The 26368-nt window shown below is 42.5% G+C and overlaps 1 protein-coding gene across 2 annotated transcripts in view; it reads right to left on the bottom strand.

Annotated features, from left to right (window-relative positions):
• Nucleotides 1–26368, bottom strand: part of CTNND2 (catenin delta 2) — a gene marked incomplete at its 5' end in the record, with an annotated part of 935921 nt that overhangs the window by 233109 nt on the left and 676444 nt on the right. For both annotated transcript variants that reach the window (XM_082650874.1, XM_082650873.1), the window contains one exon: nucleotides 23460–23592. In XM_082650874.1, coding sequence (XP_082507000.1) covers nucleotides 23460–23592 — 133 coding nt within the window. The remainder of the gene's footprint in view (nucleotides 1–23459; nucleotides 23593–26368) is intronic.

Here is a 26368-nt window from a genome sequence, read left to right on the forward strand (position 1 = left end):
CAGTTTTAATAAAACAAGTATGTTGATAATCATCACAATAGTTTTTGGTTGACCGACAGATGGCAAAGTGTTTATGAAAGACACAGCCTCTCATTTAAATTTCTATTTCACTGGCATTACGAAAGCACACATTTAAAAAATTGTGATTCTTCTGTTATTGCCAGATGGAATAGAACATCTTTCTAAAATATAAAATTATGCTAAATTCAGACATAGCAATAATAGAGAAATTGTTTCATATCTTAGATAGCCTATGGTTATAACAAATAATGAATATTAAAGTAAACCTAACATATTCCACCAAAAGGAGTTATGATAGATATGTAGAGAAAACTTTCCTATGCATTTATTTTATTTTTAAGTTAAATATCTAAATTTTTAAAAATTTAAACTATATCAAGTAAAACTTTCATTATACCTACAAAAATTGTACAGAATATAAAATTTGCTTAAGTGTTTTCCTGTTGTGCATATGTCCTTTTTTCTTTTTTTTCTATTTTAGGTGACAAAGTCACCTATATGTCTGGGAGATATATTTGCTCATAGGCTCTTTTGCGGTAGCAACAAGCCAACATTTACTGGAGTAAACATTGGTTGAGAAAAGAATTTTAGTTTTGTTCAGTTCAGTTGATATTTACTAAGCACTGTTCTATGCTCCTTGAGGATCTCATGGACAGGAGATATGTACAGGAACAAACAAGATGCTCTGAAACCCACAGGAAAGGCATGAAACCAGCCTCCTTGGGAAGTGGAGCGGGGGAATTACTTCTGGAAGAAATAACAGCTGAATTGATTTTAAGAAGATTAAAACTGGTGAACTATACAGTGTAGAACATGATTAAATTCTAAAATGCTTGGGGTAGTCCATGCTTATAAAGTGGGCGACAAGTTACGGTAGGGTTGCGGGGGAAGAGTAGGCATCAGTGTGTTAGATGGTGGTACATCTTCTTGGCCTTAAATTTACCCAAAGATTAGGGGGTATTATTATTATTTTTACTACTACTATTATTTTATAATCAGACTTGGACACTTTACGAAGTAGAATATAAGACTTGTGGGATTTTAAAGAAAAATCGCTGAACTTAAGGGAATGGTATGCTTGTAGGAAGTTTCTCTGGCCAGTAGCCCAAGATTCCTGCAGCTCACACGGATGATGGCTCTGAAGAGCGATTGGCAGCGGAGGTGGGAGAGCATGGGAGGCGCGTGGAGAGGAGCATCTGTCTGCATAGAGCGCCTCCCAGAGGCGGGACCCAGGAAATGTTGGGATGCCGGCAAGGGGCCAGGCTAAGGCTGGCACTGAAAACCACAAGAACAAGGAAAATTTCAGCGGCTATAGGATGTGGAGACCCACTCATGCTTTTTGAGCAGAGGGATGGCAGTTGTGGCAATGAGGCAAGAGAATTAACTTGACAGTGTCACAAAGAAGGCATCATGTGTCGTGCAGAAGTATATCCTAGATATCAAACATTTTCTGACCACTTTCCTGGCATCTGGGGATTTATAGAGTGTAACATGCATGCTGGGTTTCCTGCATCTCTCAATCATTTGTTTAAATTAACTTTGATTTTCTTATTTTGCTAGCTCTGTGCTCTGAGACCCACCAAGGAAACTGGAGAAGCCCGTCTCCTACTTCTCCAGTTAGCTCTGTCTCCAGAATCAGAGTGGAGGCTGCAGGGGATCCCAGAAGCTGAGCAAAAAACCATAAGTTCCACCACTCAGAGCTCCCCACCCGTCGGGTTCAACCGCTGTGACCAGTGCTTTTGAGAATCCACAAACCGGAACATGTCAACCTCATTTCCCCCCATGTTTCTCTTGAACACAAAGAAAGCTGTTACCAGGGAAATCCGTCTGCAACATGGCATCTTGAAATATGAGTTATTCAATGATACTGTCAGCTGATTAAATGTTATTCACTCTTCATTTTGTCCATCAGCCCAAGCAGAACATTTATATGACACTTGGATCTTGGTGTAATAAGAAAACACACTGTTTGGTGCGTCTGTGACCTTTGAAATTTTAAAAATTAGGTACTAAGAAATCCCATCAAGTGCAATGCAGTGCAGCCTAAACCCGTGTGTCATCCTTTATGAGGAAAGAGACTTTACTCCAGGCCTCAGGTGGATGGTACCTTAGAAATTCTAACAGCATCACAACTGCCCTAGTAATTTTAGTAAGTGACTAGTACTAAATCACACCCATGTCTATAATTTGACATACACATACACTAGAGTGTTACACACATATAATAATGTATAACATAGTTACCAATAAATGTATATATATAAACAAATAAATATATATTTATACAGGCATACCTCGTTTTATTATACTTCAGTTTATCGTGCTTTGCAGATACTGTGTTTTTTACAAGTTGAAGGTCTGTGGCAGCCCTGTGTTGAGCAAGTCTACTGGTGCTATTTTTCCAACAGTACTTGCTCACTTCATGTCTCTGTGCCACATTTTGGTAATTCTCGCAAAATTTCAAACGTTTTCATTATTATTATATTTGTTATCGTGATTTCTTTTTAAAATTATTTTTAAAACTTTTTAATTCTATATTGGAGTACAGTTGATTAACAATGTTGTGATAGTTTCAGATGTACAGCAAAGTTGATTCAGTTATACGTATACACGTATCTATTCTTTTTCAAGTTCTTCTCCCATTTAGGTTGTTACATAACATTAAGCAGAGTTCCCTGTGCTATGCAGGAGGTCCTTGCTGGTTATCCATTTTAAATATAGTAGTGTGTACATGTCAACCCCAAACTCCCTAACTATCCGTCCCCCCAACCCTTCCCCTCTGGTGACCATGTTACGGTGATTTCTGATCAGTGATCAACTGCAAAAAGATTGTGACCCGCTGAAGACTCACATGATGGTTAGCATTTTTTAGCACTAAAGTATTTTTTTAAATAAGGTATGGAAATTGTTTTTCAGGTATAATGCTGTTGCACACTTAATAAACTACAGTATAGTGTAAAAAGAATTTTTATATGCACTGGGAAACCAAAAAAATGTGTGTGACCTGCTTTATTTCGATCTTCCATTTATTGTGGTGGTCTGGAGCCGAATCCACAATATCTCTGAACTACGCCTATATGTACATATTTAAAAGGGAAAGCAATTCAGAAATGTCTCCTTTCCCTTCCCCTACCAACATGGGATTCATTCAGTTCTTTCAATTATTTTATTCCAATTTAAGTTTTGTAGCACTCATTTTCCTTGTTTTCGTAACTCACACTTGTGGGTTTAAAGGACCTGCCCAGTAGGTATTCTACCTTCTAATAAAAAAAAAAAAAAAAACAGCCACAGAGATTAAGAAGACTGTTATTTCTCTAAATTAATAATTTTGGTTCAAAGATCTTCTGCCCTGGAGTGCACCAGGTTAAATGATAAGAACCCCGATTCTAAAGAATCAAATGCTTTTACCCTATTTTCAGATTTTAGTTCTCCGCATAGTTTATCGAGACTCTTTTTAAAAATCTTCAACATATAATATCCCAGGTTTAAAAAGTTTCCTTATTTTCTGTCTTATTTACTGATTTTCTCATTATTCATTTAAAACATGCTAGATACATAAATGCTTTGGTTTGCATTTTTAATTCTTTAAGAATTTTCAAATGAGTTACGTGTGCTATTGCATACATTTTTTTTTTCCAGACTAGAAGGAAATCGACAGCTCTACTCTGTTGTTAACAGGCTGGTAGCTGTGGAGCACTAATAACAAAGTAGGGACCTAAGGGAGAATTTTGTTTTGTTTTGAAATTCTGTACACACAGCAGTCAGTCAGAATCCACTCAGCCTGATAAACCATCAAAACTAGCACGTGCCTCTACACCCCTCCCCCTCCTCTCCTGGTCCACGTCCCCATCTCTGGATTCCTCCTTCGCTCCCATTTACCACCTGGTACATTTCATATACATATTTGTTTGTTGATTTTCTGCTCCACTCCTACCCAGAAGGATATAAAGCTGTGAGAGCAGAAATCTTGCCTGATTTGTTCAGCACTGAATCCCCAGGGCTGAGAGAATTATCCAGCACACAGATGATCCATATTATTTTTTGAGCAATGCAGTTTTGATGATGAAATTTTTGAAATTTTGAAATAAAGCCAATTTTTACAGTCCACCCGTCAGGAGAAATATCATATGCCAAGCAAGCAAATCAGAACTTAAGAACAAAGACTTCCGGTGCCTAAAAGGGACCTTAGAACCTTAGAATATGGTACAACTGTAAAGATAATGAGAGTGGACCAGCAAATGTTATGCACATTTAAAAAATGTTTTTCTGGGCTTCCCTGGTGGCGCAGTAGTTGAGAATCTGCCTGCCAATTCAGGGGACACGGGTTCGAGCCCTGGTCTGGGAAGATCCCACATGCCGTGGAGCAACAAGGCCCGTGAGCCACAAGTACTGAGCCTGCGCGTCTGGAGCTTGTGCTCCACAACAAGAGAGGCCGCGACAGTGAGAGGTCCGTGCACCGCGATGAAGATTGGCCCCCGCTCGCCACAACTAGAGAAAGCCCTCGCACAGAAACGAAGACCCAACACAGTCATAAATAAATAAATAAAAATTAAAAAAAAATGTTTTTCTTATAACTTTATCTTTTCACTTCATGAAGTGAGGGTACTTTTTCCCACAAGTGAAAGCCAACACTACGTATAAAATGCTTCTGTACTACATACACCTGCATCTTGTTTATAGGAGCCAATGCTGAATATATTAGCTAATTATAAGTATGCAAATTTCTTGTCTTCTTTAATGCAAAAAAAACATATAAAAGCATGTGAAATAGTGTAGCACTCAGGCCCATAGTTGAATATCCAATTTCCATTAGATGAACTTGGGCTAAACGGTAGAGAGACAGATAAAAGTCAGAACAATAAGGAAGATTATTCATAATTCAAAACCTTCACATTCCGCTGTCACTCTTCAGGGTTGAAGACACTAAAATGGAAAAATCTAAATTGCAAAGCAAATTATCATCTATTGATTCATTTCTTAGTATGCTTATTGCAGAAAAAAATTAAATCTAGAGCCTGGAAGACTAGCAAAAAGGAGAAAAATGTTAGCTTTGGAAACTCTGCGAGGTAATGTGAAAAACTGTGGGATATTTATTAATATAGATATCCATGCTCACAGGGGTGGGGACCTGGCAAGTTTGAATGACAAAATGAAGAAAATTGTGATTTACGTTAAAATACTTGGAAGGGAATTTTCGTAACAAGAATTGGCACCTGCCCAACACATGATCAGTGCACTTGCTTTCGAGACCCCGTGGCCATCAAGATGAAACAGACTGATGTGACAAAGCCAACCTAATCAAGGGAAAAATGCTTTCTTAGTGGGAAGAATCCAGAACCTTATCTGTAGGCAGAGAGCTCCACAGAGCCGGAGGTCACGTGGCATCCTTCAGTCAGAGGTATGGCTTCCCAGGGTTTCTTTGCTCTAACAGGTTGTGTAGGCAGAATAATGCCTCCATCCCATCCCAAAGACGTCCATATCCTAATCCCTGAAACCTACAAATATGCACGTTACATGGCAAAGGGGAATGAAGGCTGTACATGGAATTAAGGCTGCTGATCAGCTGACCTTAAAGAGTTTATCCTGGGTGATCTGGGTGAGCCCAGTGTCTTCATTAAGTTCTTTTACATAAAAGGAAGAGGGAGACAGAAAAGTCAGGATCAGAAGGATGGCAGCATGAGAAAGACTCACTGAGCTACCCCTGGCCTTAAAGATTGAAGGGGCCATAAACCAAGGAATGTGGGAAGCCTCTAGAAACAGGAGAAGGTTAAGAAAACGAATTCTTCCCTAGAGCCTCCAAAAAAAGAAAAAAAATTGCAGCCCTGGATTTAAGCCCAGTAAGACCAATTTCGGACTTCTGAGCTCCAGAGCTATTAGATAATAAAGTTACATTCTGTTAAAGCACTACATTTTTGGTAATTTGTTACAGCAGCAATACAAAGCCCATACACAGGTGGACTCAGTCAATCTATTGTCGATCTACTGTTGATCTATCATGTGTTCATGAGCTGCCCTCCAGGCTTCACTGCTTCTATCAGCCCACTTGTGGAGAGCACAGGGCTGCTCTGCCCATCCATTTCCAACGCCTAAGTTACTGTCTACGTAGTCAGGACCAACAGGCCACCTCCTGCCTAACCACCAGGGCTTATTCTTTGGCTGTTGGTTGACGTGTTTCTAGATCACCAGGACAAACTTAAGTCTGGTAGAACCAAGGCAGTCTCATATCTCTCTGTATATTTGCTCTGTATAAAGAAGTACCAAGGATAGGGCATCGCTCTTTGCCCATTTTATGGACTCAATGGCTAATCCACTGGTCACTGCACACCAGTCAGTGTTACATGATTCTCTCTTGAGATAACTTCAATGAGGAAAGACAGAAAGAGTCCTCCTAATGGGACAGGTTGCACACTGGATGGCTGACCCTGTCTGTACGAGTAATGAATGATTAGTATACTATACTATAACTAGTATTTCAGATGATCATTCAGAAGAATACAACATGGCCAACTAGGAAGATAAACTCTGGTGTTTTGGTTTTTGTCCTGTTAACATTAACTTTTTGAAAAACTAGGTTGGAAGGAGGCAGCCTTCCCAAAGTGTTCCTCCTGCATCGTTTTAATGCTCTTGTCCGCAAGTCCTGCTCTTGCTGGACTTGTTCTGGGAAGGAGGCATAGTTTGGGCCTCTGATTTCTCTGTAGAAGAGGATGAAAAAGGTAAAGCAGGGAACCTGGGTTCTAAGGCATCTAAGGCATCCTGTTCACGCATCTAGTGGACACCTTTGGTAAGCCAAACCTAGAGGTTCTTAAGCAAATCCTTGCACTTAATCAGAGAGATTTTGGATGGACCCTTTCTTATGTCAGTGTTTTCTCCAAGGCTCAACAGGAAGTTCAGGCCTCAAATGTCTCTTGAAGATGCGAGCAACCTCTACTAGTGCCCAGAGCAAGCCACAGATCACCTTCCACAAAGTAAATACCTAAAGGTCGAGTGAGGCAGTCAGTATGTTCAAAACCTTAAGGTTGTCCTTCTGCTGCCCTTACTCGATTTTGCCGTAAACTCCAGTCTCATTGGGTATTTGTCACTGTTTGGATAAAGAAGTGTGGATTTTAGGCATGTGGAAGTTATACTCGATACTCTTATCCACTGAAGACCTTAAGAAGTTTTGTTGTTGGGACGACCTTCAAAAGCGACTCTCAGGCTTCCCTGGTGGTGCAGTGGTTGGGAGTCTGCCTGCCGATGCAGGGGACGCGGGTTCGTGCCCCGGTCCGCGAGGATCCTACATGCCGCGGAGCGGCTGGGCCCGTGAGCCATGGCCGCTGAGACTGCGCATCTGGAGCCTGTGCTCTGCAACGGGAGAGGCCACAACAGTGAGAGGCCCGCGTACCGCAAAAAAAAAAAAAAAAAAAAGCAACTCTCTTTCTTTCCTTTTCTTTTTTTCCTTCTCTTTTCCCTTCTTTTCTTTTGTTCTAATGAGACTTGATAGTATCCCCAGATTTGAGATATGACTTCTCCAGGACCCAAGGAGTTCTACCAAGTATTATGTTTCTTATTCATTTCAGAGTGGCATCAGGAGAATATTTTTCATCAGCTGAGAAATAGCCCTGATTCTTCAAATATTCCTTGTTGGGTCACCCCTCATAACTCTGCAGAATTTACAAGCCAGCTTCACCTTGTCATGAGTCACCCTAGTTGCAATTCTGTTGGCCTGTTCTTTTATAGGCCTGATAATCATTACACCATCAAAGTCATATATCAGAGTATCTTCTATCATCAGTAAATGTGAGTCCCTTCACAAGAATTTTGGCCACGGGTAAGAGAATTAACATATCCTGTGTGAGAACTGTTACAATAGACGGTATGGTCTCTCGGGTATAGGCCAATTGAGATTGGCTTTTTCTCAGAAATTGGAATTGGGGCAAAAAATAAAGAATTTTCCAGATCAATGACAGCACTGAAATCCCTGGTGCCCACTGAGTTTCCTTATTAGCCTGAACTATATTGGATACTGTCAAAGCCATAGGGAGAACATTCTATTTAGACGCTAATAATCTACAAAGCTGACCTAGAAAAGCTGACTTGCCTTGGTAAAATAAGTCTTTTGTATAAGGAGGTGTTGGGAGCCAGGGGACCAGTTCCTACTACCTCTTTTGTTAATACAGATATTGCTAGCACCTCTCCAGAAAATCTATTTTGTTTTAGTTTTGAGCATGTTGGACCTTGGTTGGCCAAGGGGCTTTCACTTAGTTTATATAATCACAACTGGATTATGCCACCACACCTATTCCCTTTGTGTGTTATGGGAATGTAAACTCACTGTGGTCTGCACATGTGATATGTCTAGGCCAGTGGGTATGAAAAATTACCCTTTGTTTCTGAACATTACCATTCTCTTTCCAAACAACCTCTAATTCTTTAGTGTAATGGCCAGGTAGAATTACATTGGTTAAGCCCAGAAAATATGGTTTCCCAGATTCTTGCCAATCCAACAAGCCTCAGCATGTGTTCTCAACTCTCCTGTTGGGAATGTCACAAGAGTAACTCAGCCTCCCCACCCCCTTGCAGTCATTTGTTATAGCAGCAAGAGGAAACTAATACAACCTATATGACAACTGTTTTTCCATTTCTTTCATTAATGACCATACAAACACCTCCCAAATCGAATCTGTCCTAGGTTGCCCTGTCCCATTTTTGTCTAGCCTTTCTGTTGCCTGTGATTCCTCATCTTTTCATGGCTGTTTGCACCAGCTTGACCAAAGAATCCACTAGCCTCTTTCATGGTAAGTCAGGCAAGAGTGCCCTAACTTCCTCTTGGACATCTTCAACTAATTAAAAAATCAAGAAATATGGGGGTCCTCTAAAAGAGGGCTCCCCAGATCACTGTACCATCCATTGTTTGATCCAAAAAGATATTTGGTGCCATTCGATTTGGGGCATGGTCACAGATCAATCCAAGTTGGCTTCATCTGTCCATACCCCCTCTCTTCAGGATCAGTGATGGGGTTGGAGGTAATATAGATAACTCTACCCTTTGGGGTAAGCCTCATACACCATGTTTTCTACCCAGGTCAGAGGGACATAACCTTGGATTAGAGGCAAAAGCATTAGGCTGCATAGCTACTACCTATGATTAATACTTATTCTACTTAAAGCCTGATATCACTAATATCCATTGGAGACTACTAGTCTTTGGTTCATTATCAATATCCCTGGTAATATTTTTACCTCAATCCTTGCTTATATTCATTGGAACAATTTCCCAGTTCTTTTGAGCCCAAACCTCTACAGTCCCAAGTCCATGGCTCTCTGGACACGTCTAATAATGACAGATGGGACTAAAGAGAGACATTACTCCTTGAAGAGAATATTTTACCAAGAGCCAAGCTCCCCTTTCACATCTGCCCCACCTGTCTACAATACAGATACTAGCACACCAAGTACAATTTTCATATTTTTTACATGTTGGATTTTATATCCTTGCTAAATGCCTCAGACATCTCTGCTTGCTTGGTAAGACCCAGTGGAAACAATCCTTTCTCTTTGGATTATAATTTCTACACAATATAATGTTGTGACACCCAGAATCAAGGGGATAGTGGACATATTCCACTGAAGTAGTTCCTTTCTTTCATAAATGCAAAGTTGTATGGTTTCATACTAAGAATCATCTGGCCACCAAGATGGTATTACAGAACTATCTCCATCCCTTTCAGTTTTCGTATGTGTGCTCCACACCATCTTAACAAAGTCTGTGAAGTCTGTGTATCAATCCCACTTTGGACACCAATCTGCATGGTTGATCTGAACTGTGCTGTGTGTTCCCACGAGAGACTGAGAGGCTGGGGAGCTTAGGGACAGTCACCACCCACTAGAGATGAGACACATTCTTGGCTTTGTACAGGTTAAGTTTCTCTGTAAATTAAAGAACATGGCAAGGAGTTTGAGCCTAAATGGTGAACTGCTGTTCCTTAGACCTATTTGGGCATGCTGAACAAGCTTTGGGGACTGAAAAAAGGGGGAGTTGGGCAGCTGGATCCAGTAGCAAGGACTTCATGGTTAAGAAGAGGGATAATTCTGGATACAGCCTGGTTTTTAACTCTTGGATTAACTGGCCTTTCTTGGAGTCCTATACGGACCATACAAAATATGGAGGTTATAAGTAAAATTGGTGGTATCTGTTTTATTTTGTTGCTTTCTTGATCCATATAAGAAACAGAAACACTAAATCAGGAGTAGTACAGATACATTCTCACCACTTTTGACATTTTTTAGGCTTTGAAAGATCTATCACACTCATGGCGCGGGTAATGGTTGATGCAAGGAGATGGTGATACCCATGAGAAGAGGCAACAGTGCCTGGCAAGGGTGGCCGGTTTTGGTGAAATACAGTGATGGAGAGTGTCAGAGGTGCTTGGCAGGCCAGGCCAGGAGGGAGCAATTGGAATAAGGGCACCAGCTAAGGATGGCTTGCTTATAATCACCACCATCGACTCCTGAGGGCACTGGGCTCCCTCTGCATGCAGCCAACAGCAGCAAGAGAGGAAAGAAACGGTGCCTCTCATCCCACAGCTGATAGGCATGTTTCTGAACATAGATACTTGTCAGGTGACCACTGGAAATAACTGGATGTGTACGTGGCGGGGAGAGGGGTGACTCTTGAGTATCTTTATAGCAGAAAGAGGAAATATCTACTGAAACAGGAATTCAGAAACATGCCTAACTAAAAGAGCTTGATGGAATTTCAGAGTCTCCGTTGACAGAGAGTTCTTTCTCCTGTGGTCTGATTTCAGTATCTCTTAGAACAGGATAGGGTTATTTCAGCCTGCAAATAGGGGGCCCAATTCTCACCCCACCTCCCCAGCTCCACCCTGCTTCTCACCAGGAGTCCCCAAACAGCTCCATCTTGAAAGAAGAATGCTACGAGACACGAAGGGAAGCTTTCTGTCAAATGTACAAGCCGCCATTCTACCATTTATACGTGACATTATTTGTGTCTTTAAGATGTAAGAGGAAAACAGAGGGGTGATATTTATGAGGGAAACATTTTATTCCTGGTATGCTTCTCCATCACCTATGAAGGCAGTAAAATCTATATAAAACATCAACGTTGAGCGTATTTGCATTATATATAAAAGAATAGGGGATGGCTGGGAAGATAATCCTCTTCTTCTCTAGTGGACCAGGAGGGAGAGAAACTGGCTTAAGAGCTATAGCTGGTGGCAGTAGAAAGGACAGTAATTAAAGGAGAAGCAAATGAAGCCAGTGTCAGGGAGTCGGTGAGGTCTGGGGACTTTCACTGGGCTGTAAGGGTAACTCAGAGCAGACCTCCTGCTCTCCACATCTTTTTAGCTTGCAACCTCCTAGAATCCAGTTTTGACCCATCCCCAAACCCCCTTCATTCGGTCCACACCATGGAGTCTCAGAACCCACCCACCCTCCCCCCAATAACACCTATTGTTTTCCTGCTCCCTTTCATCTGTCTCTATTTTCCTTGAGCCCCTGCCCCAGACAGCAGATTCCATCACTTGTGGTTTGTAGCAAGGATGGTGTCCACTCCCACCCCAAAACCCACAGGGAAGGTACGGTGAACCTGCCTTCTAAGCAGAGCACTGGAGGTGAGATCCCCGCATGCCCACTGGAACTTTTTGCCTTTCCTCATGAATACAGACTGGATATTGTAGTACTGTTCACCCACTGCTACAATTTCACCCACTGTTATAGTACAGGGACATTTTGGGATAGTGAGGCTTTTCTGAGCTGGCCTGGGGAGACTGGTCTCCTTATATACCACTATGTTAACGGAAAATACATTTCAATCATAAGATTCTTTCTTTCAAACAATTTTTGGAAACTGAAGACAGCTTGTATAGATCCAAAGGAAATGCACAAATTGTTCCATTCAAAAATTAAATACGAGTAACAAAAGAATTAACGCCCACTCAGTGTTTTACTCTGTGTTCAAGAGGCAAAATAATGAAGAAGGATTGTAAATACAGGAGATCAATTTGAATTCTGAAGAGCCCTGAACAAAGGAGATTTTTTTCTTTCACTTATATTAAAGGTTTGGTTGAAAAGTGCACTGGGGCTACCAAACATGAACTGTTATCGTATAATGATCACTGGTAGCTTTCCTTGAAACATTTAAAAAACAGCTGTAATGATGAAGTGCACCTAATAGGGGAGAGGTGTGACAAAACATCTACAGGATAGTTTGGGTATAAAGACACATTTCTTCCAATAAGAGTCTGATTCTGAATGACTGAAATACGAGCTAGAAACTCACACATGCTTAAAATAAGTCAGAGAGGCTCTTGTCCTGCATGGTATCTGGCTCCAGTGGTGTTAACCATTTCCAAGATGGCGCACGCAAGCACGCAGAGAGCAGGGTCATTAATGAATATACAAGTGCCATCAGGTTGATGAGGTCTGATGGATTTAGAATGAACTGGAACAATAACCTTGGTGAAGCTGGAGACGTGATCAAAGGCTCAAAAGAGGGGACAGCAAAATCATTTACTTAGAGTGCATTAATGCAACTGATAGCAGAAATACAGGCAAGCACAGAGCCACAATGACATCATAAAAAAGAGAAGTGTGCACCATCATCTATGTATGAGCCTAATCTGATGTAGAAGCTTCTGTGCTGTTTCTACCAGTATTTTGACAAAATGTTCTCTCTAGTTCTCTGTGCCTGAAAACCCAGAGACTGTTTAGAAGGGAAAAAATCAAAAGGATGACAGATAAACAAGATGCCTCTTCCTTGGTTCAATGATTTAGAGATTTCTCACCTAAAAACAAGGTCTAATGGTGATAAATCAGCAGCAGTAAGAAGCAAAGTGTTAGCAGGATGACAGAGGCCAGGTGTTTTCTGCCGTCCCTCCTAAAGGCCAAAGGAAAAAAAGTGACTTTAACGCGGGCTGAAGAAGTTTAGGGTGGATATACAGTTGGACTATGCCCCTGAATGAGGGATTCGTTCTTCAGGTAGAGGTCTTCTTTTCTAAAATATGATATAGGAGCTCTCATTCGGAAATGTGGCGGGAAAAAAAAAAACGGGTGAGAAATTGCTAGGTTAGACCCGGGGTCCTCTACCTGTGACAGAAATGCAATAGGTTGACATTTAGATAGGTCATCTGTTTCTTTTGTTAATTATCAGAAAGAATACAAACTGATTCAGGGGGTGGGCAGATAAAAAGATAATTCATTAAAATAGAAGGAGAGCGCGGCCCAAAGACGAAATGAAGTGAAAATAACCCAAGCAAATTTTAGCAGTCCCAGCAAAGAAACTTCAAAGATTAGAAAAATACCTGCTACATCATTGTTCCTGAGTCCTGACCCCATAAATTGCTCTCTGACTCATCCCTGTCTTGCCAAGAGAACCTTCTGTACTTGGTGGTTTTAATCAGGACTCTCGCAGCAGGCTGGCTCTATTTCAACACCATATCAGTCTGATTACTTAACTTTCATTCACTTTAGGTTATTAAAATGGTCTCATTCCAGTTACAAAGAATGTTGCTTGACCATTTTGACTTCAGTTCTAGTCTCCTACCCATCCTCCAACACCCCAGCCTCAGGAAGCAGGCTGGACCATGAACTCCAGCCTCTGGTTCTCCTCTCCCCTCCCCTTCTTCCTCTTTCTTTCTCTTGTACTGCTGTGGGGAGGGAGGAGAGATGTTTCCTGCACTGAAGCAGCTGGAGGAGGCTCTGACGCTGGTCTCCTCTGCCTATGTGGTCCATGGCTTCCGTGTGACCAGGTGGCTGTAACTCTCTGATGCCCCAAGTGGATGGCCTCACTCTGCAACTTCTGACCCCATCTTGCTTCACCCTGAGCTTCCAGACTCCTGCAGGAACACACCCACATCCCCGACACCCCTGGACTCCTCTCTCCTGCAGGGGTCCATCTTCCTTGAAGGGACCTTCAACTTGAGGGAACACTGTCCTTGCCCACTACGTCTGACCATACCTCTATGCTGTCTCTCCCCTGTGCCCTGGTGGCACAAGGCAAGTCACCAGCTCTGAAGCTGAGCTGACAGCCAGTCTGGGAAGAAGATGCCAGTCTTCCTTTTTTGCTGCCACCTACAAACTACGGCCTGTTTTTATCCGTATGACCACCCTTTCCCCAACATGGCTTCCTTCTTTCTCCCACTTCCCCTGTTAAACTTCTCAACAGAAAAGGCCATCAAACCAGAGAGGTCTCTGGCTGCTTCTTTCACCCATTCTGTTTTAGCTCCCGGCTGCGATGTAGCTCAGCATGGATCACATATCACAGGGCTCCTGCATTCATAAAGGTGGTGGTCCCTGAGAAGCCTTAGCTTCTCCATCGAGCCAACACTTCCCCAACACCCAGAAGCAATCTCCTCTGGGAGTGACCAGCACTCCTGGCCTTTGTCACGCTGTGTTCCCTCCCTCCTGCTCCCTGATGGAATTGAAAAATGATGAGATCACATATTTTGGAAACAGGTCTGTTACGTATGGTGTGACATGATCTCAAACTCACGTGTTTATGACTTTTGTCATTTTCATGTCAGGATGTTAACCTCTCATCTGTTGTCACTGATAAGCACTTAGTAGCCCAGCTGCTGAGGGGCCCACTGGGGGTTTCTCAGTAAGAACGTGTGGAGAAGCAAGTGGACATTTAGACTATAAACTCCGGGAGCTGGTGAGGAATATCATGAGAGTTCCAGTCTGGGCAAACCTACCCTTGGTTGCTCTAGCTCTCCGAAGGTCTCGAGACTCTTGTTCAAGGCCGGGCTGCCGTGGGCCAGCAGTGGTGCTGAGATACGCGGCAGCTCCAGGAAGAGAAGGGACACTGTTCTTGCCTCGGCAAGGCACTCCTTGTAGGCAGTGGCCCAAGCTCTGCAGCCGTCCCCGGAGTGATAACCCTGGCCGGCCCGCCGACTCAGGTGCCTTTGTTCCCCAGCAACCAGCCTTAGCAACAAGGGACCTGGGTTTTGCCCTGGCAGCTAGAAGTCAGATCCGGCTTGGTGAAGCCAGCTCTCCTGAGAAAGCAAACTTGCATAAAAGGTGCACCTCAACTTAATTCTGACTTTCTTTCTGTATCTCCCCTTGCCTGGAACAAAAGCGTAATTAACCCATCATTTGTGTGGAGGGTGCTATTTCTCTATTGGCTCATTAAGAGACATTATCCTCTCTGCTATTAGCTTGTGAAATTATTACAAATCCCGCTGCGCACCTGTGTTAAATAAACTACAGGCAAAGACAATTTCAGTCTCTGAGCATAATTTGCTACCACCTGACCCCCCAATACAGCAAGGTCTTAGAGTGTAGCTTGTTAAAGTCACTGCCTTTCTCCTTTTTCTCTATGCAGATCTAACGGTCACTTATCACCAGCTGTTTCCACCTCCTCACGTTCCTTCATCTGCCGCTTGGCTTCTGGCCACCTCTCCACAGTGTTTTCTGGAAGGTTGTCAGTCAGCGGCCCTGCCACCCCTCCTACAGATGGAGAGCCTCTCATTTCTAAGTCTTCCTCCTTTATGTCAGAGTTTTCCAAATGCTCCCCTGTCCCCTCCGAAACTACCCACACTTCCCTCAGATGCAGTGGCCACTTTGTTCTTCTCCCACTTTCTCAATCACGTTGAGATAGCCACAGGAGGCTACCCGAGGTTACCTCCCTTCCTTTTCTGGCTTCTTCTGACTCAGAAGTCTACCTTTCTACATTTTCTGGGACAAGCCTGCCCACTTCATTTAGCCACTTACTGTCTCTATGCATGCCTCTCCTCATGTTTTTTCGTATCACCAGCTACCCTCTCCTCTGAACCATTTCATAGGTTCCAAAATCTCCCTAAGCATCCTTTCTTGAAATGTGCTACTTCCCAAAATACCCTGCCAAACAGTGGGCCCCAGATTTCTCTTCTCTGAAGGTAACCTGCCAAGCCTGTGTGACCCAGCCCTGGACACTGAGCACTCTGCTCTCATCTCCACCCCTCTTCCCCTCACTTACCAGCTTCCAGCCACACTCCTTGTTAGTCAGGGTTATGGGTTGAATTGTGCCCTCTCAAAGATACACTGAAATCCTAACCCCAGGTACCTCTGAAAGTGAGCTTATTTAAAAACAGGGTCTTTGCAGATGTAATCAAATTAACATCAGGTCATTAGAGTGGGACCTAATCCAATATGACTGGTGTCCTCACCAGAGGAGAAGAGGCGCAGACAGAGACCCACGGAGAGGAGAAGGCCATGGGATGTCAGAGGCAGTAATCGCAGTGATGCACAGATAAGCCGGGGAACAGCCAGGACTGAGGGCCACACCAGAAGCCAGGAAGAGGCGAGCAAGCATTCATCCTACCAGAACCTCCTAGGGAGCCTGGCCCTGCTCACACCTTGATCTTGGACTTCCGGCTCCAGGACTGTGGAGAATCAATCTCTGTTGCTTTAGGCCCTCCCCAAAGCGTGGCACTGTGTTCCAGCAGCCCTAGGGGACCAACGCACTCCTGGAGTACACGCAGCCCGGCCTGCCTCCGGCTGCTTTGTGCCGAGACACTTCTCCTCAGAGACTAACTCTGTGCTTCCCTCTCACTGCTTCCGGGCTCTGCTCAAACGCTGTTCCTCAGAGATGACTTTCCTGAGCATCTTACACGAAACAGAAGTCGATTCCTGCCGCCCTCCATCACCCTCTGCCTTCATTTCCCTGCTACGTTTTCTTCGTGGTCGGCACCACCATCTGACACGTGATAGACCTACATGTTTATTTGTTTCCTGTCGCCTCCCCCCATTCATCTGAGTCTAGTTCATTCACTGCTGTACGGCCAGGGCCAAGAACAGAGCCTGGGACGGTATGGCTGATCAATGAATATCTGTTGAATGAATATACTCATGAATTCCACTTTCACATAATATCAGTGTATTAATCATTGGGACCTGTTTGCTTGTTCTTTTATGCTGGCATGTGCAAATGGTCCTTTGATTCTAACTTCCCAGCGGCATTCTGTCTATAACACTATGAGATTGTCAGGAAGCGATTTCCTTAATTTATATTTTCCACATATACTAACAATAACCCACATGTCTTAACCCACTTACTCTGACTGGCAGTCTGTGTGCATTTTCTCTGCAGCGATGTGGATTCATTTTGCGGTCTGGGAGACGAAAGCTCAAGAGAGGTAAAGAAACTTGCCCGAGATCACAGAGCTAGAAAGTAGGAGAGCAGCCAGGGTTCAAAGGCAGGCAGCCTTGCTCCAGGGCCCGTGCTTGTCAGCTCAGTGGGACGCTGTCTCCTGACATCTAGTAACTCATAAAGGCTCTTTCTCAAAAACTGTGGAACAATTTATGATGAAGGAAAGAGAAGAAATGATTCAAAACTAATCAACTGAAAAGATGGATAGCACCTTCTCTTGAATTCTGTGAGGTAGAAAGAACTGAGAATAAAATAGAAACTATGAAGCCCTTTAAGTGGAGTAGATAGGAGCAAGTCTGAATTTTTTTTTTAACATACGAAATGCTCTAAATCAGTCTGAGTAGAATAAAAATTACGGGAGGGGGGGCAGTATGTGTATTTTTATACAGAGAAGTCAATTTCTATGTTCTAGTTAACAGCACTAAAGAAAATAATGCTACTGGGAAAAAATGAGTGTAAATGGTACAAACATATTGAAACTATATGGACATGATCTCATACACACACACGCACACGCACACACTCGCACACACATACACAGACACACACACGCGCACGCGCTCTCCAAAGGACTGATAACCTTAAGTCTAACCCCTATTCCATCAAGCCTAAGTGAGTGTGACTTTGGCTATATTTTCTGGCAACTTCTAATTTAAAATCCAGTGTACTCATCACTGTAGGAAGTAGGAATTTTTCTCTGACTCCACAAGGCTAGGTTTTAAAAGACTCCACAAGGCTAGGTTTCAAGACTCCACAAGGCTAGGTTTCAAGACTCCACAAGGCTAGGTTTTAAGCATTTTGCAAACAGACTCACAGGATATGGTGCTTTGCTTTTCCGTGGAGCTTATTTGCACAAGGTGTTATATTGCCCTGTTTACATGTTGTTCTTCCAGGGGGTTGTGGATCCCTTAAAGGTAGGATCTATGTTATTAATATTTGATTCTCCTACTAACCCAGAACAGGCTGTCAATAAACTCTTCTTTCCACTAGAACTGGAAATTCCATTTCTTTAAAAACAAGAAATGTTTTATTGGAGTTAGGATGATGATAATTGGGGAGTTTCGTTGGGAGTTAGCAAAATAAAATCAGTGTTGGTTTCTTAGAGAAATCGTTCTTGTCTTCAGATTGCAAACGTTTACTGTCTAAGGTCTTCAACTACTTGGGTTACACAATTGATGGCTGAAGACAATTTTTCATATACAAAGAGGCCATCAGGCCAAAATCTAAATTAAATCAGTGGTGGTCACCAGCCATTCATCCATTACAGAGACATGGATATAAGTCCTTCTCACGTGTAACATCATATGATAAAGTCTGAGTTTTTACAAAGGCATGCTATTTAAGTGAATGGTCTTATGGTTAAAAAATACATTTTAAAATTATAAAAATTTTTAGATTTAATTGTATTAAACTTTTATTAAATTTAATTTATTAATTTACAATGAAATAAAGGATTCAAACATTTAAAAATAATCCCTTCTTGTCACATAAAAATGTGCAAATACCTTTTTATCTCCAGACAATATACTGCTTTGAATGCCACCACGTAGCACACCCATGGATACATATACCCCTGGCTGTGTATGCCTGCCCGGTGTGAACTGGGGATGCCCACCTGCCTACTCTATTTATGCATGAGAAGAAATGGGGGAAAACACAGGAGGGAGGAGTGCAAATAAATCCAAATCATTACAACTCATGAGAGGCACTTAGTATTATCCCTAAATCAATGAGATGTCCTTAATGTTCTTAACTGATGAAGGTTCCCGGAAAGAATGAAAAAAGGATTTTTGAAAAACCATTAAAAAATTATCAACATTTAGGCACCTCCTAAAAGATGCCTATAGTACATATACATGAGCAGGTTTTCATGTCTAAAAACTACCTAGATTATCTAAAGCTCATTTTATTATGACATTCCCAACAATTTAGGAGGCAGCGTGCACGGCAGACATAGTTCAAATATTACTGACAGCCATCCACGCCAATCACACCTCTGCTCTTTAAAGCTGGGGGACCCGCCTACATCTTAGCTACTCATCAGCCCACGGAAATGAGCTGCACCAGATGAGCTGTGGGGTGTTTGCTACAATGCCTGGATCTTCTGCTTCCACTGTCTCCTTCCCCCCTCCTCTTTTGTTTTTCCTCAACTGCTTTTCTTCTGATCTTAGTCTGACTTTAAACTCTTGTTTGCATGACACCCTCCTATCCCAATTTTTGGACACTTGCTGGTCTTCAAAGCATTTCCTAACTGAATGTTGTGCCCGGGTCAGGGCACCCAGTGGATTGCAGACTCTCCCATAGTCACTGGTGGTTGCTGAACTAACCACACCCATCCTTCTCCCCTCATTTCCACCTCCCTGCTGGGAGGGAACCAGGAGAATGCCTCAAATCCAAGTTCACTAGACCAGTAGGAGAAGTTAGGGACACGGTTTCTGTCTGTTGATTTATGGAAGTGAATTCTCGACTTTGTACCTATGAGATCCGGCATCATTTTGAGCAAAACTTAATTTCTTGGCTTCATTCTATGAAAACTGTACAAAGCACTGTAATAAGGAACGAGAAAGCCATGATTTATGACCCTCCACATACAGGAGATTTAATTCTGCCTTTTGCTCAGCGGCCTATCCATTGTGTGGACAAAGTCAATACCAATAATGAAATGTAGACGGAAGGGCTAAATCAATTCACTAAAACGCAATAGAAAGACTAGAAGACTGAGCAAATTTGAAAGTATTTGGACAATAGGTAATTACAAAAATCAATGCCCGTATATGAAGAGATGATAGGCAGCCATCCATCACAAAGGGAGAACCATTAATGATGGTTTGGGCTTGAGTTAGAATGAGAGAACAAAATAGGTCTGTGCAAAGTCCCTACACATCTGTATATCTGTGTGTGTGTGTGTGTGTGTATACACAAGCACACATGTGGGCTCCCAGTGTGACTGAAGGAGAGACGAAGAGAAACTCCAGATGGCTCACTCTGCATTTTATGTAGCCCTCCTACATTTGCCCCATTCCTTTGGCTCACGTTTACTAACTCTGATCTCATTTTGTCAACATGACATCAGGCTGTGCCCTACATACCTTTCCCTTCCTTGTCATCACAGCCTCCCAGGTACCCGGGGGACATTATCATGGGGTCCTGTCTGCGTCCGGAGCCTTTAGGAGGTGGAGGAGAGGAATGAATTCCACATGAACCACAGCTCTAAGGATCAGCTGTCGGGAAAGGTGATACAGGCAACCTTGGGGGGCACCCACAGCAAAATGAAAAAGTGATCACACATACACCCAGACACATACATACACACATAAGATAGAATAGTGACTTAAGTGTCTTAACTGTGTTCCTGGCCAAAAAAGAATATGAATAACTGAGTAGTCACCACTTAGCAGTTTGCATCCATTAAGTCATTTAGTCCCTACAGAGACTCTACAGGGGAGGTATCAGCATCTCTATTTTAAAGGTAAGAGTCAACAATCAGTTTGTTCAAGGAGACACAGCTGGTGAGTAGGCAAGCGGTGTGGGAAGATGTATCTCTCTGACACTGATGTGTGTGCTGGGCACCCCTTCCCTCACACCACCTTTTGTCTCCCACAGGGCATGGGGATGCTTCTGATGTGGCCATACACAAGTCCGTAGTCAGTTAGCTGTTGGGTGCCATTGCTGTGGAGAGGCTTCAAAGCCAGTCATGGATCATGTAGACAGAGGCAGCAACTTTGAACTTGCCCAGTCATGGCATCTGACTGCATTGTTTCATGTTTGGCCCCTGACAGCTCTTTCTCTTCTGCCCACAGCTGAGCAAGCTGATAACAAAGCTCTCATGCCTCTTCCTTTGGCACCAGTAGGAGGTTCAAGCCGTGCAAGTCCCTGTCTGCATGTACGAACCCCACCCCGGTACAGCCCATAACCACCACCAAATCCCTGAGCCATACTTCTTCCCTGTGCTCTCCAGCCAAGTTCAGCCCCTTATGGGAGCCGCCCTGCTCACCCTCATAAGCCTCATTATGTGAGTAACACACCTTTTCACACTCTCGTGGGGTGTGTGCAGTGTCCTCAGTCTTGACATCGGAACCAAATCTGGGGGAGGAGTCCTGCTGCTGAGGGGTAGCCACACCACTTCTGAATCAACTTTATGCCAGTCATGGGATGAAACACTTTCATGGTCTCTAGAGAAACCCTCAAAGGCATCATCTTCCAAAAATGATGGTACGTTACCCCTTAATCAGAAATCTATCCTTCATTTTGAATGGCTACTTTGTTTTTTACTAAAGGCAGAGAATGATTACAATAATTACTATTTGGGACAGGAGCCACATAACTTTATTCTTAGATCATTTTAAGAGTATGTTTTGACACTTGAAGGTTATCTTAGATGAACAATCATTTCTTTGATCTCAGCCTTGGCACTACTGATATTTGGGTCTGGACAATTCCTCGTTATGGAGGCTGCCCTGTGTATTACAGAACGTTCTGCAGCATCCTTCGTAACCGAGCAGGACCCTATGGGGCCTTCCCAGGACAGACCCTCTGTGTTGTCCACCTGTCTCTTGTCTGTAGAAAAACTTTAGCCAAAGAATAAGTTTAATCAGAGAAGTGAGAAAATGCAGAAAGAGAGGGAAACAGTCAAGCAAGACAAAGTAATAATAGTTCAGCCATTAAACAAAGTCGAAGACCTTTAGTTCCTCCCCAAGGGCTACAGGTAATATGCTGAGCCATATTCTTGGAGCTGATTTGTAGATACTGAATCACCCACCTGGCGGAAGAAGTTAACTACATGATGCCCAGACTGAAGCCGTGACATAAGCTGCTCCGTCTCGCACAGTTCCAAGAACTGGCCTCAAGGACATGGGAACAAGCCGACCCTGGAACTGAAGACTAACTGTACTTAAAATAACCAAGATGACCCTGATCAGACCATGGCATGACCAATTTCGAGATGACCGTCAGAGCCGACTGTGCTGTTCTGCATGTAGCCACGCCCGCCACCTGTACACCCCCGAAACCCCCCTTTAAAAGCTCTTGCCCCCTGATCAGCAGTTGGTAGTTGCTTCTTGGACACAGGTCCACCTTCTCCCCAGGTTGCTGGTCTCCTGAATAAAGCAATCTTTCCTTTCCTACCAACACTTGTCTCTCAAGTACCAGCTTTTGAGCGGTGAGCATCTGAACCTGAGTTGGGTTAAAACCCTGACTGCTACCCACTAGATGCTGAAGGCTCCACCACAACCTTCTTCAGTTCTGACGACCCAAGATACCTCCAGATGTTGTCAAGTGTCCCTCGGGAGGCAAAATCACACCTGGTTGAGAACCACTGCCCTATATTCTTTCCATAAAGAAATATGACTGTTCTAGTAAGAATGAGCATGGGTCAAGCCCTCCATAGTCCCAGGGAAATAGAGACAGGAAAAAAAAAAAAATGAAAAGCTGCTAGGCTATATACATCTCAATGCAAGCAAGCAAAATCTATAATAAATTGCAATTATATCTTCAAATCTCCTCTTTCCACTCTTAAACTAATTTAGACTCATCCTCAAAATTGCTTACATGCTATGGAGATGACTCTTTGTAGCTTATAAAATCTCTGCTAAAAATTTGATTACTCAGCTGCTCATATGCAAACGCTTTGTCCCTTGTCTAAAAAATCAGAGTTAGCTGTGCTGACCACTGTGATTTTCCAGAAATATCACACACCACAATTTATGCACTTTAAAGTATTCCAAAAACTTAGAGCATGTTAACAATTGTTTACATGCTGGACACAGATAGTAGTCTCTTTAACAGAACACATGTATCTGTATGATATCCACTGGCATCTTTGTAAATGGCTCAGAATGCTTGGTTATAACACAGAGTTGGTTTATTGCCTAAAGTTCCCACCTTACCAATGAGTTTTCCAGAAAGGACAGAGGATACCATATATTGATGTGGTAATCTTGCTGAAGTTTGACGAGACAACAAAGATGCTTTGTATTTCTTTAGGATTTAGAAGCAGAGATGACTCCAGAGATGGAATTGGGAAGAAAAAGGCGAATCACACCAAAAGTATAGCATTTCATAATCTTGCCTCTGTGATACTAGCATATATCCTTGGTCCTCTATTCCTTCAGTATTCAAATATAAAAAGGAAGAATGTATACATAGGCATGCCAAATACTTAGATGAAAAGTGCTATGCTTCAGTCATAAATGTGGATCTAAGTTTTGATAACATAACTTCAAGTTTCGTGTTTCTTTCTCTTTCAACATTACTCTGAACACCTAAGAGGTGATGAATCTGACACCAGTCGTTTGCGATTCCAAGTAGTGCTTACCTCGGCTTTAATTTTATTGTCTCCAAAGCAGAGGTGCTGTAAATAGGCTGCAGCATTAGACTGGACCGAAGGAAACTGATGTTGCAACATCTGAATCACTTCAGGCAGTTCCGGGTCTCTCCATCCAAATTCTCTGAACAAAAGGAAGGCAGGAGAACATGAGAGGGAAATCCTGCAATACTGTTAGCCTATGGTTAACTCACTTATGTAACGCCTATGAGAGTTTACACGGGAATATTTCACAACTGATTGTTCTGGTTTCCTTGCCCATGCACCAACTTAAAAAAGGATTTGAAAAGATTTCATTGAGTAAATGGTTTGTAAGTATATACATGTGTACATATACATATATAATCTTAAATGTATCAACTGAAGTAACATGTTTATGAAGACTGAAAAAAATGACTTAAAATGGCACATGAGTTTATTAATATAGACATGTTTCATTTAGTCTTCAGTAGATAATTTATAAGATCACATTTATTTTCTAATATGTTATTTCAACAGTCTTGTTCAGGTACAGCATTTAGTTAAATTATCAGACAAGAGAAAATATAACTGGATGGGTCCAATCTAAAATGTCATGATAGCAGTTAATGCCATCTTTGTTATATTTATAATTATTATTGTTATTATCATAACACAACAATTTTCTAGGGATAAAAGTATTGTAACAAGAAGCCTTTATAGGGCTTCCCTGGCGGCACAGTGGTTAAGAATCTGCCTGCCAATGCAGGGGACACGGGTTTGAGTCCTTGTCCGGGAAGATCCCACATGCCGCGGAGCAACTAAGCCCGTGAGCCACAACTACTGAGCCCATGTGTTACAACTACTGAGGCTGTGAGCCACAACTACTGAGCCTGTGTGCTACAACTACTGAGCCTGTGAGCCACAACTACTGAGCCTGCGCTCTAGAGCCCGGGAACCACAACTACTGAAGCCAGCGGGTCTAGAGCCCATGCTCCGCAACAAGAGAAGCAACCTCAATGAGAAGCCCATGCACTGCAACGAAGAGTAGCCCCCGCTCGCCGCAATTAGAGAAAGCCTGCACATAGCAACGAAGACCCAACGCAGCCAAAAATAAAATAAATTAAAAATAAATAAATACATTTGTAAAAAAAACGAAGAAGGCTTTATAAAAGGAAATTATTTATTTAAAGAGTTAGGTTTATTCAAACAATGTTAATAAACCTTATGCATGGTACATTCTTTTCCTGTATCCTCCTGTTTACATCTGAGCTACTCCAAGAAGCTGGTTGTTTATTTAACTTTAAGAAATATGCTCCAGGATACTTAAATCCATTCTAAAACACAAGGTTAACTGTACCATTATGCAAATGAATATTCTTTCGTGAAATCGATCAGCTCAACCAGTCAGAGCATGGAGCTAACAGGGTCGGATGTATGGGTTCCATTCTTGCATCAGGGAGCCAATTTTTAACAGAGACATAAAAAAGCAACCTCTGAGACCACAGATAAAACCCTGACCCCACGAGCCACAAAAGGGTACTATTTCTCCGAAGGCCAGGCTGGAAGAGAGACAGCTTTGCAGCAATCACTTGACTCCTGGAAAAACAACTCAAAAGCATACATCCTATTGATGTTGTCACCAGGTCAGTGTTGTCACCTCAGAAGAGGAGTCATGAAAAATGGGACAGAGACGGAGCAGACAAAGGTTAAAAGTTTCCTCATAGATTCTAACCTGTTCTCTTTATCTTTTCTTTATCACGACTGGTAGAGGTTGTCAAGCAAACCGTGAAGCATGTTGGTACCTCCTTACAGCTACTAAAGACAATGCGGAATAGGGTTCCTTTCGAATTGGCTCAGTTTTTATGGGAAACATAAAGCATTCGATTTAATGTGCAGTAAGTACCTAATAAATTTACCTAAAGTCTTAGGCAGACACCCATTTTCAAATGGGCATATAGTACAGGAGCACCTTTGCCACAAAACATACTTAAGTGGTTGCTGATAATGGACAAACTATTGGATTTTTTTTTTGGCTAGGTGATCACAGTAGAAAAAAATTATGGATGAAAACACAGGAAGCCTGTTTTTCTTTTTAATTTCATTTCCTTCCGTTGCATGATCCTAAACCACCTCAATGTGCAACATCCAGAAAGTACAGTCTTTGTTCTTATACTAGCAGCCTCTTAAAATTATATCCTTTGTTCAGGTTAAATCAAAAGCTACAGAACACCTGTAAATTGAAATTAGAAGTATCATGTAAAGACGCTGGATGGCTAAGGTGAATTCAGGTAAGCCTGTGCTATTGGAAAGTGATTAGTAAAGAATTCATTTCAGCCTATTTTATTAACCAGATGGGAATTGCTCTATTAGGCTTACACAGCATAGATCAAGAACGTCTTTGAACAAGAGCTCTGGAGGAACAGTCTTAGGGGCTCTGCACACACGCAAACACACGGCCTTGCTTGTGTCGATGCATGCATGCACAGACGCACACATGAGAGTGCGTGCGTACGCGCACACGCACGCACACGTGCACACACATGCACACGCACACACACACGCACACGCACAGCCCAAAATCAACAGAAGGAGGAAAATTCCAAAGAGTCATCCAAGTCTCTTTTTCTAGAAAAGCTTTGTGTTACCTAGATGAGATTCCGCTTGGATTTTGTGCTGCCTATGTGCTTCTAGGGAAGAGCTAGAGGAAATAAAATGTCTATCTTATTTGGGCCAGAATTCAGTACAAGGCATGGATTCTTTACATGAGGTCTTTTTTTTTTTTTTTTTCAATTGAACTATAGTTGATTTACAGTGTTGTTTCACATGTACAGCAAAGTGATTCAGATATATGTGTGTGTGTGTGTGTGTGTGTGTGTGTGTGTGTGTGTGTGTGTGTGTGCGTGTATTCTTTTTCAGGTTCTTTTCCCATATAATTATTA

The sequence above is a fragment of the Grampus griseus genome (genome assembly GCF_964374135.1).
Source record: "Grampus griseus genome assembly, chromosome: 3".
Classification (NCBI taxonomy): Eukaryota; Metazoa; Chordata; class Mammalia; order Artiodactyla; family Delphinidae; genus Grampus; species Grampus griseus.